Source organism: Cicer arietinum, chromosome 4 (assembly GCF_000331145.2).
Source record: "Cicer arietinum cultivar CDC Frontier isolate Library 1 chromosome 4, Cicar.CDCFrontier_v2.0, whole genome shotgun sequence".
NCBI classification, from domain to species: domain Eukaryota; kingdom Viridiplantae; phylum Streptophyta; class Magnoliopsida; order Fabales; family Fabaceae; genus Cicer; species Cicer arietinum.
Genome location: NC_021163.2, coordinates 10,063,321 through 10,087,658, shown reverse-complemented (window position 1 = coordinate 10,087,658; position 24,338 = coordinate 10,063,321). Strand labels below are relative to the sequence as shown.

Here is a 24,338-nt window from a genome sequence, read left to right as displayed (position 1 = left end):
AACTCAATGCTATGTAATTATATAATAGAGCTGTCATTCGATATGATTCATTATTATAGGTTCAATGAACAGGATAATGAACAGTAATATAGATGATAGAAATAAATTATAATACAGTGTGATGAATCAATATAACATAAATTATAAATTATATTGTAATATACTGTTTGATAAACTAATAATATGATAAGCTAATTTAAAATTTTATTATATTATATTTTTATAATTAAAATTTAAAATCTTATTATATTATATTTTTATAATTGAAATTTCTGCTTTGAATACGAATTGATTTAAAAACCAACATGATAGTTTAAGAACAGTAGTTTATTAAATTAAGTTTATAATATATAATTTAAAATATAAATGTAAAATATTTTGTAAAAGATAATTTAAAATATAAAAATGTAAATCTAATCAAATAGAAAAACAATTAATAGAATTTGATATTAAGCTTAAAAATAAAATATCAATAATTATTTTAAAAAATATTTATGATTTTACATAAAGGTAGTTTTTTTTTATATAATTTAATAAATTAGTATTCACAATTATAAAAATATAAAATTTAATTGAAAATTTAAAATAAATATAATTTATTTACAAATATTATTGTCATTAACATATAATATATATATCATATATTTATTTACCTTCTAACAAATAAAATTTAATTATTTCATTACTCATGATTTTGTTTTTAAATTTTTAATTGTTTATTTAGTAGTGTCAATGGATAATTTTAATATAAAATTATTTCATTACTTATTTAATTTTTTTTTGTTAATTTATAATATTTAAAATATAATAAATAAATTTAAAAAAAAACTACTATGTAATTGTTCACGATGATAATTTTATTATTTAAATATAATATATATTATATCATATCATTATGAGACATGTATTAAATATATCACATGTTATTATATTGATTATTGTGTATCAAACACATAATATGATAATGGTTATTATGTCATTATCCTATCATTCTCCAATTTTATAGTTTTTCACGTCGCATAAATCTAATTTTTTGTAGTCTAATATTTTACAATATTGCTACCAACACATCTCAAATTGCTACCCACACCCTCAAATTTCTAAAAAAATCAAAATACCCAAATTGGCCTTTGATATTTATATTTTTTACAATTTTACTAACTCATAACTCACATCATCAACATTCATCACATCTCATAACTCACATATCAAAAAATCACCATGCCTCACCAACCCTAACTCATAATCATTCAAAACTCACACCATTTACTCATAACCTACCACACATCAGTTTCCTCATCACATTGGGGTTAAAGTTACATAAAAAGGTATGTTTGTTGGTCTGTTTTTGAGTTTGATTTTTTTTTTCTCTCTAAATCTGGGTTTTTTATGTGAACTCAGTTCACATACGTTGTGTTGTTACGTGAACTGAATTCACGTATCTTTAAAAAAAAAATTCTCAGAATATACGCAATTTTAATTCATGTAAATGTACGTTGTTTAAGATTGGGAGGTACACTATCAAGTGTTGGTAAGGGATAGTATCTGCATGTAATATGTGGTTTCCATAACCATGAATTGGCCAAAAAACTGACTAGTCATACTTTCTTAGGCCGTTTGTCTCAGGAAGAGAAAGTTGTACTTGGTGATATGACGAAGAATATGATCAAACCAAGAAACATACATATGACACTAAAGGATCATAATGTTACAAGTTTGACGACAATAAAAACAAGTTTACAATGCCCATCAAGCATACCGTTCATCACTTAGAGGTAATAGAACAAAAATGCAACATCTTTTGACATTGATGGAACGCGACAAATACGTCTATCGATATAAGAAGGTAGAAGATTCAGATGAGTTGATGGATATATTTTGGGTTCATCTAGACGTTATCACTCTTGTAAATAATTTTTACATAATATTGATTATGGATAACATATACAAGACATGTAGGTATCGAATGTCATTATTTGGAATTATTACTGTTACATCTACTGAAATGATATTTTGTGTGGAATTTGTGTATCTACAGTCTGAGTGTGCTGATAATTTTACATAGGCACTACAAATGTTGAAAGAACATATTACAGGTGGTGAAATTGAAGTAATTGTTACTGATAGAGATCTTGCTTTGATGAACGCAATTGAATATGTTTTTTCAGAATCAATCAATTTATTATGCTTGTTTTATGTATGCAAAAATATCAAAGCGAAATGCAAGATGAATGTTTTTCCAAAAAAGAAGCATGTGCAAATAATGGAGGCATGGGAGACTCTTGTTTACCGTTATGATGAGGTTCAATACTACATGAATTTGGCTAACTTTAAAGGAATTTGTAGCAATATTGTTGACGTGTGGACAAATAAAGTTGTTCATTTTGGACACACTGGAGTTTGAAACGAATATTACAAGATAGCATTGGTGATATATGCAGTGTTTGTGGATATCGTGCAGTTGCAACTTTACTTGGAATGAGTGAGAACTCTTGAGTATTAATTCGTCAAGAGTGTGTGGTAGAGCTTCAAGAGTTCATGTCTCATTACGAGATAATATATGGTGGACAAATTTTTGTTCAACAACTTATACACAATGAGTATGTTGAACAAGTTGCAACTTTGGATAATTGGATGACACTTCCAGAAATGAGATATGTGATTGCTTCGAAATTTAACTTGATTTTCGTCGCATTACCACATAACCAATCACAAACATTTTTTCCACTTAGAAGTCCACCAGCAACACCTATTTCAGATCATCGTATGATAGTTATTGCATTTGTTAATAACTGTCATTTTAACCTTTAATGTCATATTTAATAAATAATAAATTTTTTATTTTAATGTCCAAAATATACCATATCCAAAAGTATTACCAAAAGTACCAAAATATTATTTATCCAAAAGTACCCAAATATTACATATCAAAAACAAAAGTACCAAAATATTCTAAATAAATCATAAGTCCGTCTATTACTCATACGATATGGTACTATGTTCGTCCAATCTCTAACGCCATCCTCTGACTTCACATCATCAAAATTAAGTCATTAACGAGTGAAATGTCATCAGGTAATATGAGTTGCAGACCAATAAACTCGTCAGTAGTTTATATTGCTCAACGCTGTAATAAAAAATAAATAAAATATGAATAGTTAAAATAAATTAAACATGAATAGTTGAAATAAATTAAATACAAGTTAAAATAAATTAATATACTGTTATGTCAATTGTGCCATATGCGGGATCGACGTCGTCAGTTGCATCAGTTGAATGAGTGACATCATCATATGCATGATTAGTAGGTTATGCATCAGCTTCATGGGTTGGTTCTCTACGAATGATGTATGGATGAGAAATTATGCGAAACCAGTTCATGTAATCATATGAGCAAACTACATTTCCTTGTACCATTAATTCTCCGCGATCCTGAAATTAATTAAGTGAAAAAATATAAGTTAAAAAAAATATAATTTAACTTAATTTGATTGAGAAAATTATCACGTCATCCCATAGTTGAGTCGCCACATGATCGTCGAATGTCCTAAAGACAAAACTATCAACCGGACCACCAGGATATCCACCATCATGCGGAGGCTCATCTATATCAGCTGGTTGAGCTTCAGGTTGGGCTTCGGGTTGAGATTCGGGTTGGGATTCTTCATGTTGTCGTTGTACTCATCATCGTTGTGCCCTTGCAGAAGCAGTTGGCCTAATACGACGACCCTCCGCATTAGAAGTTCTCTCGTTAAGTATAATATGACCCTCTCTATCAATAAACATAGTGCGCACACTATCTACAAAATAAAAATCATAATAAACATAAAAACAATAATCCTACGTGAACTCCATGTGAAACACTTACGTGAACTGAGTTCACGTACGTAAACTCATTTTCAATCTTTAAATTATACGTAAACCGAGTTCACGAAACATGTACGTGAACTCAATTCACGTACGTGATATCATTACATATTACGTGAACTCAGATCATGTACACAATACGTGAACTCAGATCATGTACACAGTACGTGAACTCATTTCTTGAACATGGTTTGTGAACTGAGTTTACGTACATTTATGGGTTTAGGGCAGCGAATGTTTTCTTCATCCTAAAAAATGTAAACTTTTTTTCTTCAGTTTTCAAGTATTGCATTCATTAATAGAGACAACAAAACACAAACAAAACAACAAAAACAAAGGTTGATGCTTACTTACTTGATTCACAAGAGTGATGGTAATTTGATGAAATTGGTTGATGATGATTGATGAAGATGGTTGATGATGATTGATGAAGATGTTGAAGATAGTTGATAATGATTGAAGAAAATGAACAAGGTGTTGAATGAATATAGAATGAAGAGGAAGAAGATGAATTATGTTAATGAAGAGGAAGAAGATTGAAATAAAGGGAAGAGTAATTTAAGAATTTTAATTTTTTTTTTAAACATTTGAGAGATATGGGTAGTAAATTAAAGGGTGTTGGTAGCATTATTGAATTTTTTATAGATAAATGTTGGGTTATTCAAACTTATATATATTATTATAATTCATGTTACAAACAATCGTTTTCTCTCTGTTCCTCTCTTTCATCTCTATCTCTTTCGTTTTTTCCTCAAAACCGCCACCAGCATAGGAGAGCTTTTCTGGTTATCGATAACCACGCTATCACGATTGAACTCATCTTTACTTCCTCTCCAAAACCTATTTTTACCAACAAAGTTTTAATTTAAAATAAATAACAAAGTGTGAACTTTGTAAGTACGAAAAAGAAAAGTAAGAAATTGATAACAAAATTGAAGATTTAACAATAAGTGAACAATTCTAGATTAATAAGTGAACCATTCTAAATTAATTTGTGAACAATGTGCACTTTTATGTGTATATAGTTCTTTAGGGGGAGTAAAATTGCTCCAATTGTTGCATCAATTTTATTTTCAGTGTTGTTGCCATAAAATTTTAAAGTAAAGACGTGTTTTGCAGAGGAAGAAAAGATGGGTTCAATGGTGGTGGTGGTGTGGCTATTGGTGACCGGAAAGGCTCTCCTATGTGGTGATGGTTTTGAACAAAGAAGAAGAGAAAATTAGGGAGATGAGAGATGAAAAACGAGTCATGAGATAGGAAATGATTATAAACTATAGTGATAAATATAAGTTTGATTAATGTAATGATTATACAAAACTAAACTATGATATACCACTTTAATTGATACTTGTAAAATGTCACTTATAGATTTGTTCTAGACAATTATATTCTAAGAACACCCCTATATACATTACATAATAGATATTAACATGCGACTCCTTATGTATAATTGAAAATTAAATGTTTTGTGATAATCTAATGACATACAAATTTATGAATAAGTTTAAATATAATTTAAAATTTACACCATTAAAATTTAAAGTTTTACATTTTTGTTTTATTAAAAAATAGTTAATAATTATTTATTAAATTATATATAAAAAAAATAACAAGTTTTTTCTCTTCACCTATTACCTTTCTGTTACATCTTGTATCCATTGTACTTCACTGTCTCCCTCTGCCGTTTTTTAGAGTCTCTCTCATTCGTTATGCATCGTCTATCTTCGTTGTTAGTTAAATAAGAATCTAGAACAAACCTGAAAACAACGGACGACTATGACGGTGTCTGATCGATAACACCAAGACGACAACGACACAAAACGAGCAAATTGAGAGTGAAATATCTTTTTATGATGGTGAAAAGACGGAGGAGAGTTCTTCTCACAAACGTGGAGGACACCAAAAAATAGCGATCTTTTCGATAGTGGAGCAATTTCGCGAAAGAAAGAGAAGTAGTTTTGAACTTCTTGGTTGACAACGATTTTAATTTTAATTAAAATAAAAAAAAATTAAGAAAATAATTTATTAAATTTAAAGAGATTAAATTGAAAATATAAATGTACTGATACAAATAATTTGTTCAATTTAATATATAATTTATAGATGCTCATGTGGAAAAAAGTAATGATTAAAAAATTAAGAATAGCGAGACACTCTTATTTTTAAAAAATATCGTAAAAATTGTCTACTAACAATACCTTTTAAAAAATAATATATATATATATATATATATATAATTGATGTAAATTAGTTTTATTCATTAATATTCAATTAAAATTGAGTAAAAAGTAAATTTTTTGAAAACTGTTACAATTTATATAAACATAATAAGTTGATTAATATGTATTAAACGACTATATAAAATTATTTTACACAAAGGTATCTCTTTCAAATAATGAAAGTTAATTAAAAAAAATAAAATAAAATTATAAATTTACATCAAGGCATCTATTTCAAATGATGAAATTTTATAAATTGTTGCTTCATAAAATTTGCTTTATAAAAGATCCTTAAATTTAGCATGTCAATCACAAATTTTCTGGTAACTCGGACCCTTTCTTTTTTTGTCAACAATAGGCGAGTCTATTCGTAATACGACGCTACCTGAATTGTTTGAAAATTTTACCTTACACTCTTTATATTTAACTTTTACTCTCACAAATATAAATAAATAATTTTTTTGTCATCGTATAAATCTTAAAATTTATAAAAAAAATTTAAAATTTCTTCTGTACACAACATATATTTGAGATTTTTTTTTTTAAATTTTGCGGTAAAAAAGTTACACTCCGAATTTTTTTTTTTAAGTTTTTCAATAAAAAAGTTACATTCTAAAACACTTTTTCTAAATTTTTTGATAAATAAGTTATTTTAAAAAAATTAAAAATTTAATGTATTTTAAAAAACTTATGTATCAGAAAACTTTAAAATTTTCCGTTAAAAATCTTTTATATTGAAAACTTTAAAAAGAATTTTGGGTAAATTTTAATTTATTGATGTGAGTACGAGAGTTACTCACAATCCGATTACAAAACATAGTAGTTAGCGACTTTGTATACAAGTTAAAAGACTACTACACCAAAATGAATAATCTACAACCAAATAAAGTAGTTGCTAGTGAAATTAATTGCAACACCCTTTTCTTGGCCCTGCTGCAGCACAGAACCAAGAGAAATGGTGCAGGCTTGCAGCATTCTAATGCTCCGTGTTCAATTTGAATTTCCACCCATTTGCAGGTCAACTTCCATAGGTTAATTGATTTAATGTCACAAGACACATCTTTATTGATGCATATTTTGAACGATTTTATTAGAAAAAATCCAAGTGAAGTCCTACATATACAAGAGATACAATTCTATAATAGTTTATTAAGAGAGTCATCCTTCACATTACAAGTTAATTTTGTAAAAATAAATTAAGTCCAATATAAAAGTTAATATTGTATTAGAGCCTACTCGATCACATCACCAACCATTTATAGATACGCAATAAGTCCAACTCTATAATAGTTTGTAAAGAAATACAATTTTCACTTTACAAGTCAATTTTGTAAGGATGAGTTTACTCAATCGAGTCACTCACCATTTATATACACGCATCAAATCCATAATAAGAATGAATCGAGTCACCCACTATTTATACACACGCATCAATCATAATAATGTAGAATGTCAATTGATGTATTGGAAAAACTCTAAGTCTCACATATATACGAGATAGAACTCTATAATAATCTATACAGAATGACATTTTTCACTTTACAAGTTGATTTTGTAATGATGAGTTATGTCCAATATAAAACCTAAGAGATCCTCTAATGCCGAAAAGCATCTCTAATCGGTAACCTTCCATGCAATAATCTACATCGAAAAATGATGATTTTTGACGAAACTGAAGTCTTCGTAAGCCTTTTATGGACGAAACCTTGTTTGACAGGGAAAAAACTTATTTGTTTCAAACGCCACTGGACCAAATCTATCACACCTTCAATAATTTGAACTTGATTCAACAACTACTTCGGAACCTTTTCGCACTAATTTCGTCATTTCTTATCGCTCTAATCCACCTCAAGTCTCATTCTCAATTGTTTTCTTCCCATTTGATCGATAAGATAACGAGTACAACAAAAGAAAATTGAAAATGCTCAAGCTTAACTTAATTATAAATGCTCAAGTAAAAAATAATATATTAAATTCATTAGATATTTTAAATTTACTAAATTTTGTGGTGGTGGTGTCCATCTCAGCCTTGCAAGTAAACTTTCACGTGTTTGTATTTTCTACAGTTTTATTATGGTGCAGTACATAATTGTTAAATTTGATTGAAGGAACTTTCATGTGTTTGTATTTTCTACGGTTTTAGTAATAAAAAATTTATTGAACTAATATGAATTAGAATTGGTGGTCTTAATGAAGTTAGTAATAAATCAATTTCAATCGCAAGTTAATATAAACAATTGAGTATGTTTAATTTTAATCACAAGAGAAAACAGTTGTATGATTGATATATGTTTTTTATTGAACTTTTATTTTATAAAAATAATTAATTTTTAAATATGAATAATTAATTTTTTTTAAATAACCAAATTTATAATCAATTTTATTTCAAATAATATATTTAATTATAAATTTATATTTATATATTAATTTTAAAATATTTTTTTTTTTAAAATCAAACAAGCACATACCTACTCTTCACCCCATAAAAATCTTGTTTGTATTTGTGTCACCTCGTTTTAAACTTTCCGCTGAACTAAAGAATGAAAAGAAAAACTATTCAACACGAAATTAATCAATACGACATTACCACCCTTCTTTACTCCTAATCCATTCTACATTGAAAACAAAAGTAAGTGCAGATGTGGTTGTAAATGTTTTTTAAATTAAAATTCGGATGAATAAATGGGCTTGGGGGATTTGGCTCACTAATAAAATACAACTATCTTTTTAAGGTTTAAAAAAACTTCGATCCTTTTCATATTTCTCAAATTTAGAATTTGATTTTAGATGCATATCAAATATGGGAATGGAAAACATAGTGCCAGAAGAGGAAAAATGAACAGAACCAAAGAGATGAATATGAGGAAGCGCGTAAAACATAACAGAGGCAACACATGTTGTTTATTTTAAATGTAAAAAAAATATGGATTGTTTATTTTAATCCAATGTTGTTATTTATTGTTCTTGTCTATCGCATTAATCCAATATATATGTATAATAATTTATTTTATTTATTATTTTATATGTTATACATTTTAATTACTTTACTTTTAAAAAATATGTTAATAAATTTTAATTTATTTTATTTTACACTAATCATGTTTATTTCAAGAATTTAATTACATTTTTAACTTTTTATTTTCACCGACTCTCATAATTGATTTTATTATTTTAAAAGTCAATAATTTTGGTCTCTTTCAGATTTTTTTAATTAAAAAATGACGATTTGACATATTTTAAATGACGTGATATATAATTTGATAATATAAAATCATCTAGATGTACTAACTATTCATGTGTCATTAATTAATTTACAAAAATGAATTTTGTTTTTTTAATTTTAAAGTTAAATTTTTAGATGATTTTAGTCATATGTCATTGATCATGCGTCATATAATTTAAAACATGTCATATCGCATTTTTTTAGTCAAAAAACCATAATAAGGTTCCAAAATTTTTAAATTTTAAAATAGAGACCAATTTCGTAAATGAATAATAATAGGGAAACTAAAACTGCAATTAAATCTTATTTCAAATATTTTTTTAGTTTTAGTATATTTAACATGAGGTACACCATCATCTATCATCTTAGTATCTGATTTAGCAAAAACTAAAATTAGTTGTCGAATAATTAAAATGTCAATCAATTTAGTATCAGACGTTAACACTCATGAACTATTTTAATAGTAAATTGTATCTTTTAGATGTTTTTACAATACTAAATTGTACCTGTGAGAACACTTGATTTTGTTATAACTAATTTGAGAGAATTAAGAATGAAGAAGAAATGGAATTGAAATGATCAAATTATGGTATTGTTCACGGTACAAGAAATTGAGCTTGCACTTACTATTTATGTCAAACATTTGCTACATGAACATTATAACTAATTCTTAACCTCCTTTAACAACTTTTAACAATCTCTAATAGCTTTTAACAAATTTTAATTATTATTACGAATTACATTATTTACAACATTCTCCGTAATTCAAAATGGTTTAAAAATGTTACACCAAGTTTGCTTTTCATTTCTTGAAACTTCACCCTCTTGAATCTCTTGGTAAGAATGTATGTTTTATGATCATTTGTGTTGCAATGTTCCAACTTTGTCTTGCCTTTGATCACCTGGTCTCTTAAGAAATAAAATATTGTTTAAATGTGTTTGCTTCTTCCATGAACAATTGGATGTTTGACTAGATCTATTGTAGATTTGTTGTTGATCATTATCTTCACTAGTTTACCATTGCTCAGCCTCAACTCAATAATTAATTTTGTCAGCCATAGTGTTTTACAAGCTTGATGCAGCTATATATTTAACTTCACAATTAGACAATATTACTATGTTTTATTTCCTTGAACACCATGAAATTAGTGATTATTCATTATGACTAACTCTTAACCTCCTTTAATAACTTATAAGAAGCTCTAAGAGTCTTTAACTATCATTATAAATTATATTTACAACAATATCTTTAAAATACTATATTAATTATTCAATAATTAATTTAAATTTTTTGTTAGGTCATATCCTTACATAACATTATTTAATACTTATAGGGATGTTAATTTACCCATTTAATATGTGTTTTTAAGACATAAGCCTCATGTTAGTATGACCAAGTAAGAATCAATTTTGACTGTAAGTATTATCGGCACTTGATGTTTCTTTCAAGTGTTATCGGCAGTTGTGCCTTTATTAACATCAAACATTGAATATAGGTGACGTTCACTGAAAGCTATGTAGAAAAAAAGCACTTCCTAGTAAAGCTAGAAAGAAAAAGACAATTGGAATTAAAGTTTCAAATGCAACGGAATTATAAGATAATTTAATGGTTTAGAAGATTTAAATATTAAAAAAACTATCGGTTTATTTATTTTCTTTATAAAATTAACAACTATTCATTAATATTAATCTTTAAAAAAACTTCAAACGCGAAAAATCCCGTTAACAGAGCAACAACTGTGGAGTGAGTTATGAAGAATTTAATTTCCTCTCAATAATCTCCGAGTTGTGTTCTAAGTTTAACATTTCTAAGGCAAAAAGAAATTCCAAATTTAATATCAAAATATTTCTGTTTTAAATGAGTTCAAATTCCGAGAATCAAATATCTACCTCAAACATTTAAAAAGAAAAATATTTTGTTAGAGAGACTCATAAATAAACAAAAGCAATCAACTTGTGATTACAATAAAAAAAACTTACTTGACGATTCAGAGACAAACCATAGCGAAAAATACACTAGCTACTACCTCTAGAATTCACTTCAACAACACGATTCTATCTGCAGGACTAATTATAACTACACATATCTTAAAACTAAAACTAATGTAAGCTACTAATTTACTAAAATTTATCTAAAAGAAATTTTAAATTAACGGTAAAATTAACAAAATTGCAGTAAATCACTGCAATTTTGATATAAATTACATTTTGTAGTTTCTACAAAATCACAGTATCACCGAAATTTTGTTAAGTCGATGTTAATCCAGAGATACACTAAGTTGTGATCTACATCTAAAAGTGGACAGTGGAAAAAGAAGAGATCACATGCATGCAGCTATGGAAATTCACATAATGATTGGATAGTCATGGTGGCTGATGGTGTAAGTCAATGGAAACCCAAGACGATCTTGACGAGCAGCATAATCTTCTAGCACAACTCGAGTATCCCAAAAAACGTAGAAAACAGAGGAGATGAATAACAAGAAGTAGGTGGTTATCGGTACCATATTTTCTAACTCCCTGCAAACTTTAGCTTAATTTTTTTATGTTAATAAAATATCAGAGTGAAGTGCTTTATATACGTGACATGATACCGTTACTGTTATAAATAAATAAAAAATTACATTTATTTTTTATCATTATTATAAAAAATGTTAATTATTTTTATGTATTTAATGTTAGTATTTATAATATATTTTTATTTTAATGAAAATATTTAATATTAGTAATTAAATATTTGACATTTAAATAAATAATTTAATAAATTTAAATTATTTTTACATAAAATTTAAATATTAATTACATTTACTTAATTTTTTAATAATTTTTATTTATGATAATAATCGGATAAAGTACCCTTCAAAAATAGGAATTAAATGAGTTAGAGAAGTTAGTAGAAGTGCAGTGACAATATGACAATAAAGGAAATTTCGAGCAAAACGAGATGGTGTGTGGGTATGTAATGACTAAGCCAATACTCCAAAACGAAACGGTCAAAAAGGAAGAAAAGCCAACGATGGGAAGAAAAAGCAATACTGGTATACTTTGGAAGTGAATTTCCAGTTTTTAATGCACTCTTCTGCTTTGTTTTTACTCCACTCTAACTCTTAAATCATGAAAAATGACATGTACCCCACAATCATCAATTTCCTTTTTCCTTTTTTCTTTGACCAAAGTTATAAAAAGCAACGAAAATATAAAATACATCTATGCAATCAAATTTAAATTTGTTAGAAAAAAAAAGTGAAAATAAATTTACAATACTCAAATTAGTAACATAAAATGATAACGAAATTTAAAACATAACATTTAGACGATAAACTAAAAAAATTTAAAATTTTTATTATACAACAAACATGACAAATAAAAATTCAGATATAAAACTTATTTAATGAGGTATCTTTATTATTAAATATATATTCAATACCCTTTCAAATATATTTTAAAAAAATAATTCATGCTAACTAATAATAATATCACGTTAATAATAGTAAAATTTATGAGTCTGTTATTTAAAATTATGATAGAGATAAAAATATCAAAATAACCTGAACAATTAAATATAAAATATATTACTTATTTCAAAAAAGTAATGTTCTTTGGAGCAGTTAAAACTACTTCAAACCTATGAGAGGCGAGGACTCACACTAAATCATACTAACAAGGTCCTAACTCCTAAGCAATTGCTTAAGAAATTCAAATATATTATTTATGCATTGGAAATCAAATATATCTTTTTAATATCTTTGATTCACAACTTCCAATAAAAAGTTCCTTTTTTAAACTTGTGTAACACTGCCACTATTTATTTATTAAAAAAAAATATTATCAGACGCTTAGTAGCATTTATCTTAAAAAATAAATACTTCTTATCAACGTATTAATATTTATCTATGAAAAATAGATGCTTTATTAATTTATGTAACTAACATGTTAAATTTAATTATATTATTTATATTTTAAATTTTGTATTTGAATTTTTTCTTATATTTAAAATCATAAAAATAAATAAATTAGCTTATTAGACTTTGGAAACTAGTATAGCTGGCTACATATTTTTTAATTCTTGAGAAATACTATTAATTTAAATATAAATTTAATTTATATATACAATTAAGTATAAATTAAATCAATCAATCAATTATGATTATTAAATCATTAAAAATATTTAATATTTATTTTAATTACTTTTAAAATTATGTATGTAATGTGTCGACAATGTAACAATTTTATCTTAAAAATATACAACAATGAAGAAAAACTTATTATTGAGCATGTTTTAAAAAAAATAATTCTTGAAAATGAAGAAATAAGACGATTTTTCGTTCACATGTTTTGAATGCAAATCTTATTATTGAACATGCCAAACTTTTAGCATGGAAGTGAATTAAATTGCATATAAAAGAATTTTGTTATCCGTTTAACTAATGGTACTTTCAACCCTTAAAGTATATTGAGATCACTTGTGATTAATTGTTTTTTTACTTCTTGTTTGAGTACTTAATTTGTATTTCTACTTTATTTTTGTCGTACAGTAGAAATATTGTCAAAAAAAAATTTGTTCTTGTACTTAAAATATTTCTTTAATATATTTATTTTTAGCTTGTTAAAAAAAATATACAACAATTAAACTATTTTAATAAATTGTAGAAAACAAAAAATATAGTCCGAGCAACAAGAATTATAAGCGGGTGAATTTGGTGTGACATGGGTGTCATGTTTAATGGTGCACCCTATATATGGTGGAGCACCTGATCGATCGCTCTCATCTATGGGATAATTATGTTGAGTTGAGTCCACCTTCCGCCAATAAGTACTTTCGGGCAAAAGTTAAATTAATGCCTAAGGCGGTACCAACCTCATCATAAATGAAAACAAAATTGTATCTAATGCTATATTTTTGTATTAAGGATAAAGGTATTGAAGGAGTATCATGAAACGAAAATTTCCATTGGAGTAAATATATAATTAATTAAATTATATTAATAAATTATATTATAAATAAAAAATAAATTTATTAAATAATTTATGAATTGTATTATATATTTAAAACAAATTAATTTAATTAAATTTAAAAAGTTGTTTTAATTATTTAAAAAAATTAATCACAATTATTTTTTTTAGGAATATTTTAATTTTGTTTATAAAAAAATATAGAAAATACAGAGAGAATTTTTTTGAAATAAATAAATCATTTTTTATTGGAATTGATAAAAAGAAAATCAAAAAACATTATTTTAAAAAAAAATTGAAACATTTTATGGAAAATTAAAATATATTTGTTAAAATAATTTTAAAATCCTTTTCTTAAATATTTTTTTCGGAAAAAATCAAAATTTGTTAACAGAATTTCAAAATTCTTTTTACTAAAAACTAATTCAAAGCCGATTTTAACTTTTTCATAATTGAAATTCAAAAACGATTTTCAATAACTAAAACAAATCATTAATATGGTCCAACTCAGTTCAATTTTTACACTATAAACACTCATAATCTCAGTTATATTGAAAAAATTTTACTTAACTATAAAAATTATGAATTTAATTTGTATACATCAAAATATAAATTTATTTGACACATACATGTAATTAAATTACTATGTGTGAATTTTTGTTAAAATATTTGACAAACTAGTAAAAAAGTGGCATTATAATGTGATTTTATTGAATGTGTGTAAAAAAATTTACATTGTCTATACATTAAAATTAATCTTGGAAATTATATCCCCATATTTTGATTAAAAATATGTTTTATTGTTTATGAAAAAGGAGAAAACAAGACACGCATTGCCATTATTAGTGTAAACTCATTTTACATTAACGATCAATTAAAATAAAGTATTTGAAAAGGAGAAATATTATTAAAAATATTTGAAGCAGGAGATGTGCTTCAAAGAAGTGTTTGATACAAAATTATAGCACCAACTTAAAGATATTCACATACAAGACTCTCCTCACATACTCCAAAGAACTATATCAATGAAAAGATAATCGATTTTTCTCTTACTTCTAAACATCTACTACGAACTGCACACCATTGACTAAGATCATATTGAAAATCATGATACAATCATTTTCCCGCCAGCACCATCATGACCATAATTGTACCAAATAATTGTCTATTCTCAAATAATATACAATTTCTTGTTTTCCTAATACTCCAATACAAATTGGTCAAATAACACCGAATTTATCCTTTAATCATTTGACCACACTAATCAACTCACAAAAAGATTGAACATATAATAATGACTTATAAGGGAACACACTACTAATGTCCAACTATTTTGAAATTGAATACTATAAACCACAAAGTAAATTACACTCAAAAAACAAATCATTAAGCGATTCTTCCATCTCAAAAGATTTTATACTTAGAGTAGGTTCAAAATTTATAATTCTACATCTAACTAAATAAAATTTTGTTGATACGCAATTCATCATAAATCTTCAAGCAACAACCGACATTTTTAATGTTGTCACCATGTTACACACAATGTCGAGTAGAGACACCTAAATATTAAAAATACTCTCAAATAGTATAATGTATGCATCTTATATTGAATACTTGTTTATTTCTATTATTCGTCAAGTCTACTAGTTTGACTTGTGGCAATAACATGAATAGTTAATGATTAATAGTATAAAATATTTCTCTTTAGTACACTTCATTATATTCTTAAAAACAAAAAATTATATTACCTAAAATTAAGTTTATGAAATATTTTTAATGTTTCGAAAAACTACAATTTTAAGCACGCCTTAGTTGCATTGCATGCCCTAAGAGGCTATTTGTTTCATTCTTTTAAATGTGCGATACTTGGTTAACATATTAGGTTGGGTTCTTTTTGAAGGGTTGTAATATAGGACGAACGCTCTTGTTGGACTAGAATTTGTGCAAATCGTATCGAAATCTTAAATTTTTTTTTTTCTATGTCTTTAATGTAACCAAATTTTGTTTAGATCAACTAATTCAAAAATTTATTTTACATGTATTAATTGTTAATCCAAAATGTATTTTTGTATATTTGAATATTAAAGGAAGGGATAAGAAACACTCAATTGTGTGAGTTAAGAAGATTTCATCTCATACAAATACTCCTACACTTAGTCTCCATTTTTTATTTTGAAAGATTAGTATCCAGATCATTGAGAATTTAAATATATTTAAAATTAAAATATCATTAGCATGTCTACCATGAACTAAATTAAGTAATAGATAGTTATGCTAAATTTAGTCTTTTTTCTTTGGCTAAATTACATTCGTGGTCCATTAACTTAATTTTAGGTAACATTTTAGTCATTTATCTTTTTTTTTTCTCCGATTTAGTCCTTTGTTCCTAACAATATCAAATAAAGTATGAAAATATGAGTTTATTTGAATATTTGCGTTACAAATTTGATGAAATTTGTATTATATTGAAGAACTTAATTAATTTTATGAGTTTTGATTGAATTTTTTTTTATTTTTGTATAAAAAAGGATAACATTGTTGAAATTTTAAAACATAAAATATCGAATTTTCGCTTAAAATTAAAATAAAGGACCAAGTCGGGAAAATAAAAAGATAAATGACTTAAATGTTACCTGAAATTATGTTAAGGAACCACATATGTAATTTAACCTTCTTCTTTTTATATTGATCGTATTTTTTTATATAATGTTTGATTTTTTATGTATTTTTATTGTATTGATCGATATGAGTTTGACTGTCTTTCTTAAAATTTCTAATTACACTCATTGTTGTTGACAGTGAGACAAATACAAGGATCATAAAAGTATTTTGTTCTTATATTTACTTATGTCTATTTAGATGAAAAAATAAAATTTTATTACTATATAGTATGACTTTTTAACTAAATAACTGTCCAAGAAAACTTTAATTATATACTCCCAAAAAATAAAACAAAAATACTCATTTAAATGTCGAAATAATTAATTAAAAATTTAATTTAAATTCATTAATTTTATAAATATTATTTTTTATGTTAGAAGGAATATGTTAAAAAACCTGAGCTCAACTTGCCGTAAAAAGGAACGAGAACTAGTGTTGTTGTGAATTTAAAAATAAGGAAATTCCACATAGAAGAGTTATCACACACGCAGTGTTTATAAGGTGGAGATATGAAACTTTGGGTGTGCCTCATTTTTATAAAGGAGGAAGAACGCATGCAAAATTGATTCGCTTTGATTAAGTGGTGTATTATTTTTCGTATATAAAAAATTAATAAATTATTTAGTTATTTAATATTAAATGAACGTTTGTGTTTTTATCTATGTTATTGCCCGACCAAAACCTTAATCCTTGGTCTCACGTATTTGGTGTTGTTCGGTCAAAACCCTAAGTTTGGAGTGCATGTTTTGGTGGTCAACTAGTTTGAAGCGTACTTTCAAATGAATTCTTGAATTTCTCAAATCCAATTGCGAATTCCCTCTATACATAGAGGACTCTCTCCAGTTGAAAAATCACACCAAAGGCACTCCAAATATGAGGTTTTTCTCTCTTCTCCCACTTTCTTACTCACTTATTCTCTTTAGTACCATATTACGAGTGATAGTCATTCGACTGTCATATTGATGGTGTAATTCTAGAACGGTTTTCTACGGTGTAGTTGAACTCTGTCGATACAGTGATCTGAGCTGTTTTATCATGCGGACTTTGTAGTTGATAATCTGTCTAGCACAACTTGGACAATGCCTCGAAATGTCTTAAAGAGAGTGACTTAGTTCGCGACTGAACCCATTAATATTTTCGGTGACAAATTATTTTTTCAAAGTTTTTTTGAAATTCAAAAATAACAAAAAGAAAATGTAGTCCAGACACTCTAAATTGATGGATGTTCCACATCCAACGCAAGTCGTTATTTGACATTTACCATAATATTAATACTTATATTTATATTTAAAATTTTTGATATTGCCAATGTAGTATATTATGTGTTTGTGTCATAATTTCATAGTTTAAAAGGGTTTAGAGTAAAAAGCATAACTAGATAAGAAAATATGAAAGTATGCTACATTGTATTGCTTTTGTAGGAAATTTCAAAGATTCAATGACGCATATTAGAAACTAATGTTATCCATCATGAATCGCCTATAATGATGACGATGCTATAAGTTTCCTAAAAGATATGCTTTGAAAGCGAATATCAACCACTTCTCAAACAGTTTGTGGGGGAAAATAAGATTACAATAAAATTAGGCGTTCTTCTATTATCTATTTTGACTTAGCATGGATAAAAAGTAAACATTGTGTCAATTTAGTTTCTAAGAGAGTACACTAGCAAAACATTATACTCAAAGAATATTGACAAAATTACTGCATAATTGATGTTGGTTGTGACTTAAACCATTAATAAGTAGGTTGAAAAGTTATGTTTAAAGATATACTAATTGAGAAACTACCCTATTTGTTGAGAACCAAAAATAACAATATGCAACCACTCAGAATACCAAAGAAGGAATCACTTTATCACTATTAGCCTAATGTTTAATAATCTCACATATCAGATGTGGCAACAGATTTCAAAATTTTAAGGTGTGTTTACAAGTTTGTTTTAGGAAGATTTCAGAGGAAATAACTTTTTAAAGATTAAATCTATATTTTAATATAAATTTTATATTTTAAAATAATTGAAAAAACATGATAATAAAGTTAGTTCTCCAAAACTCTTTTCCATAGCTCTCCAATACCCAACTCAGAACAAACCTTTAGACACGTTATTCATGACTTTATTAAAATTTTACACAATATATGAATAGTATCTGTTAATGTAAATAGTTTTAGATTAACAATTAACATAAATCATTGGTTAAAGTTATAATTATATAGTATAACAATAAGATGTCAGTACCTTTCTCTCTTTTGTAGTACAAAATATTGAATGCATGCATTGCTGTGATATATATTAATACCAATGGAGTGTTGCAGTAAGATGACTAGACTACACACTATATGAATTTAGTGTTTCTTACTTTTCAGTTAGTGATGTACTTGCCACTTTGATACAAAATACTGTGTGACTTAAATAAGACAAAATTAGATAATCAACACATCAAAAGGATCAATTCTTCGTTAGTAAGTGAACACCAATAAATAATTATACTAATAAAAAAAGACGTAACATCTGTCATGTTTAGATTTACATAATTGGATATGTAACATTAGTGCATCATTACTCATCTGTTTCCTTATAGTATAATTTTAACTCTATGGCACTACTTATGTCTTATATTATCTTCAATGAAAATTCCAGAGAGATGAAAATGAGAGGAATACATAAATTAAACTTAAAATATTTTTCCATAAATATATAATGAGTACAAAGGATGAAAGAAGAGAATAACTTAAAAAGAAAAAAGATGACACACTAAAGGGAATAGTGGAATACAGAGGAAAGTGTAAAAAGGCTCCCCCTGTCACGAAAGAGACTTTAAATCTACACTTATCCACAATCTTGAAGACACAATTAAGAGATATGTCAAAGAAATTACATTGCAATAAATCAATTCCATCTCTTTTTCAATTTCCTTCTTTCCATTAAAACCATCATGAACATTAGCACTCAAACAGTGGGGTTACTCCTGAATGATCCAAGAGCTTTAACTGCACCTGCTCTTAAGATGAATTGGTGGTAGAAAGCTGCAATGGCTGCCCCAGCAAATGGTCCTACCCAAAAGATCCACTGACCAGAAACATAAAGGAACAAAACATCAGAAAAAGTTCCCACTTTCTTTATCTTTTTTTAGTTCACAACTTGCATTGAAATAAATACAACTCCCACATTGAAAAAATTAAAACTTACAAAGAGTTTATAAAAATAACATCTTAGTTTAAATCCAATATCAAACTTAATAAGGAATCTATAAATATGAAAAAGGAGACTCACATGGTCATCCCAAGGCTTATCTTGGTTGAGGATAACAGCAGAACCAAGACTTCTAGCAGGATTAATGCCAGTGCCAGTGACAGGGATAGTGGCCAAGTGAACCATGAATACAGCAAATCCAATGGGAAGTGGAGCCAAAACCTACAAATATATATAACATACAATAATAAAATTAATTAAAGCATATACCGTACATAAAAAGATATAAAGACAAAGACAAATGGGACAAGCATGCATGTGAAGCCCCATGATTTATGCTCAATTAATTTATTGGAAGAATCTGGAAAAAGTTTTTGGAGGGTACAATAGAGGAACCTAAACTGATATTGACACATCAGGAATTGAAGATGAAGCTGGAAATTCTCATTAGATTTGCCAGCTTATGACAATAAAATAAAAGTCATAGACATAATTATGAACTTAGACTTTAATCTCAAACTTAAGACACATCAAGTTTTTTACTATTAGACAACACAAATTAGAATCCACTTTTCATAAGTTTGGGTATGAAATGAAAATTCAACAACCTCCACAAACTCATACAAGGTAATGTGGACCCCATGTAAATGCACGCTGCTTGTTATACATCATTAACAACATCATTTCAATTGGAAATTACGATGAAGGAAAGAGATAGCTTTACTACCACCCCTAGGATACATTAGATGAACCAAAACCACTGTCAAATTCATTATGGCATTCTCATTTTGGAAAATTAAACTATCAAATAAGTTGACTATAAGAAGCCAAGCAAAACAGTAGGTAAAAAACGATGAACATTGAACACCACCCCTATTACTATTATTATTATTAGAATTTAATCTATATAAATCGTCGCTATAAAAACAAGTGTGAAGAGTTTTTATCCTGAAAGTGAATCACAATTATCCAATATTAAAAAGATTTGACTTATATAGTAATCACCTATAAGATAATAAAGCATTAGTAATTGTAATGTACTAACAGACATTCAAATTAAATTATTGTTATTATTATTATTATCCCTTAACCCAGAAGCATCTAGAGATCATTGTCTTGAGCACTAATTATTACTATCATCTTAAAAAACAACCAAAGTACAAAAAATAATACTAGATCAAACTTGTTAATATAAATTATATAATCATATAAGCCAATTTGATATAATTTTCTTGAACACCAATTATTATTACAATTTAAATATAATTAGCTTTGCTAAGGTCAATCATAACCATGGAGAATAATAAATCAAGGAATCTCAAATGTTAATATATTAATATATTCATGATTTATCACATGTTTATGTAGGATATTGGTTTGATTTTCTTACTAATGATTGAGTATTCCTCTATGTTTACTCTCTAAACTAATCCTCTAAAAAACAACAACAACTAAGAGGGACGCAATTACAACAAAAGTACTACAAGTACAAAGAAAAGCAGATCAAACTTGTTAATTTAGAACATTTCATATAATAGCCATTAGTAAATACATTTTTACTCCCTCCACATGTTAGTCAAATATACATTCCCTTCAATGAGTATTTTCACCACACCTCAGGCAACTACATCATCTCATAAATTCTACACAGTTCATACATTATCTCATATATGTGATTGAAAAAAACCATAAAAAGGCAAAATCATATATCACTAAAAATTAGAATTGAAAAATGAAAACATACCGGAACATGAGAATCTCTAGCACTTCTCTTAGGATCGGTAGCAGAAAACACAGTGTATACCAAGACAAAAGTTCCAACAATCTCAGCACCTAATCCAACACCAGTACTATACCCATCATGGAGAAAATTAGCTCCACCACCATACCTGTCAAAGTAAGCACTTTGGAAAGCCTTCACCAACCCAACTCCACAAATTGCCCCCAAACACTGAGCTACTATGTACATAATTGCTCTGATTAAAGACACCTTGCGAGCCAAAAATAACCCAAATGTCACTGCTGGGTTAATGTGACCCCCTGCAACAGATTCAAACCCATAAATTTTCAAAATAAATAAAAACCTTCCAAAAATAGAAACTTTTAACAAATCTTATGATTTTGCTTTCCACCAAGTATCAAAAATTTATATAATAAAAAAAGAGAAAACATGGAAAAAATAAAATAAAATAAAAGTCCTCAGAATGTTGAATATTATATTATAAGATAGAAACATTCACTGGTAAATGGGTTGCATACATACTGTACAACTTTTTCTCTTCAAAGGAACATTTTTTCAAACACCCAAATTGGTAGTAAAGTAAAAACTATGAGAAAAACATTAAAAAAAACAACATTACAAACATTAAGCAAAACTGAAATGTGACTAATGAACTTTCCATAATAAGCATAAATTTCTCTTCAGTTTCATACTTTGAGCAAAAACGAAAGGGATCTAAAGGGTTAAAGAAAAACAAACCTGAAATTCCAGCAGTGCAATAAACAAGTACAAAAATCATGCCACCAAAAGCCCAAGCAATACCAAGAATACCAACACCACCACAAACATCACCACCTGCTTTAATATCAGTCTGAATACTATATCCAATAACAGTCAAAACAGTAACATAAAGAAAAAGCAAAGTTGCAATGAACTCAGCAATGAGTGCTCTGTAAAAAGACCATTTTGTTAGTTCAGCAGCATCAATGAACGGTGCTGGAGGAGGGTCATGGTAGTCTTTGTTAGAGAAAGAGCCACGCTCTGCAACCTCAACGTTTTTTGCCATTGGAAGAAAAAGAGTTAACTAAGAATGGAAATTTCTTAGAGAAGGAAAGGAATGGTGAAGTGTGGAAGTGAGTGAGATGAGAGGGGTATATATGGTTGCTGTTGGTCACTCAAAATATAACAATTTTTTTTGTTAATATATATTTTCACTTTTCATTCTTATTATTATAAAAGTAAATCAATATGTTAATAGAAAAGTATTTATTACTGAAATATCTTTGTGTGAATTAATTAATTACTATTTATTTTATCTTTAAGATATGAATATTTATATGTGTTTGATTTCACCGACCCTTCACATCGACCACACATTGTCACATACAAAACCACCTCCCCACCCACACTCCGACTTTTTGAAATGCCTATTTCAATTTCAAACATTTTGTCATTTTATTATGTCTTCAGAATCTTTATGAGTAGATTGGCTACTTTGCCTTTTGGTTTTTCACTCACGGGTTTGGTTTATAGATGTTCTTCATTAAACATCTACAATTTGTGTATTATTCAACCACATTAAGCTTTTCTATTTCAGGGTTTTTGGGGTTTTAATTGTCCTCATTTGTTTGTTAAGACATGTTTAGATGTGTGGTTTAGAATCTTTATGAAAATGGTTTTTCAGAAGACGGTTTTATTTATTTATTTTTTTTTATAAAAGAAGACAATTTAGTTACATTACTAATATTGATAAATGTGAACTACACCTTAGACATATGCAGCTTTTAACTCAGTAACAGTACATATTGTGTGAGTTTATGATTACCATTTTAAGGTAATGCAATATGGAATCTAAATATTTAAAACATTATTATAAATAGTTTAATACTATTTAAATATTTAAATATTTTATATCTTATTATAATTCTATATACATAGTTTTGCATATTCAGTATTATTTAATACTATAGTCTTAAATTTTTTAAGTATAATATTTGAACAAATAGGAATGTATTGACTATTTGTAGTCTTTCGATTTGAAGTAAACGATCAAGTTACTTCAAGATAGAAATAAAACCCAAAAAAGAACACTTCAAACAAAAACATCTCATATTAATATTTTATCTATCAATGTCAAACTTGTGTTTTATGTATAGTTTATCAAGTAAATTATAATTAGTATATTATAATTTTTTTTGTATTTTTATGTGGACCATATTCCAGACAAATATGCATTTTTCACACTTGTTAATAAAATAATAACGTTTTTTGTCTTTAATCTTACTTTATTGTTAAAATTTTATTCTAGACCAGGATCCTCTCCATCTGTATTTCTCATAACAAGATAATTAAAATGAGTATGGAAGAAGATAGAATCATGCAAATAGTTTAAAATTGCCTTTTATAATGTTTATCAGGATGTTGAAGGAAACGGCTTAATTAGAGTAAAGAAAACAGAGACTTGTAAATTGAGGAACTTATTTTCGCTTTAAATTAGGGAAA

The 24,338-nt window shown here is 26.9% G+C and overlaps 1 protein-coding gene and 1 long non-coding RNA gene across 3 annotated transcripts; both read right to left on the bottom strand.

Annotated features, from left to right (window-relative positions):
- Positions 1-2,893: 2,893 nt before the first annotated feature.
- Positions 2,894-5,081, bottom strand: LOC140920206 (uncharacterized). 2 transcript variants are annotated; one of them, XR_012162906.1, is made up of 3 exons: positions 4,222-5,081; positions 3,223-3,800; positions 2,894-3,127 (listed from the first exon to the last, which is right to left on the bottom strand). It is a non-coding gene; the product is annotated as an uncharacterized lncRNA (long non-coding RNA). The 2 variants fall into 2 exon arrangements; XR_012162905.1 differs by having other exon boundaries at positions 3,223-3,432; positions 4,222-5,074.
- Positions 5,082-19,592: 14,511 nt separating this feature from the next.
- Positions 19,593-23,264, bottom strand: LOC101488859 (aquaporin PIP2-1-like). Its single transcript, XM_004496224.3, has 4 exons — positions 22,596-23,264; positions 21,861-22,156; positions 20,198-20,338; positions 19,593-19,993 (listed from the first exon to the last, which is right to left on the bottom strand). The coding sequence occupies exons 1-4, from the start codon at positions 22,900-22,902 to the stop codon at positions 19,874-19,876; spliced, it is 864 nt and encodes a 287-aa protein (XP_004496281.1). The 5' UTR covers positions 22,903-23,264; the 3' UTR covers positions 19,593-19,873.
- Between the last annotated feature and the right edge of the window lie 1,074 nt (positions 23,265-24,338).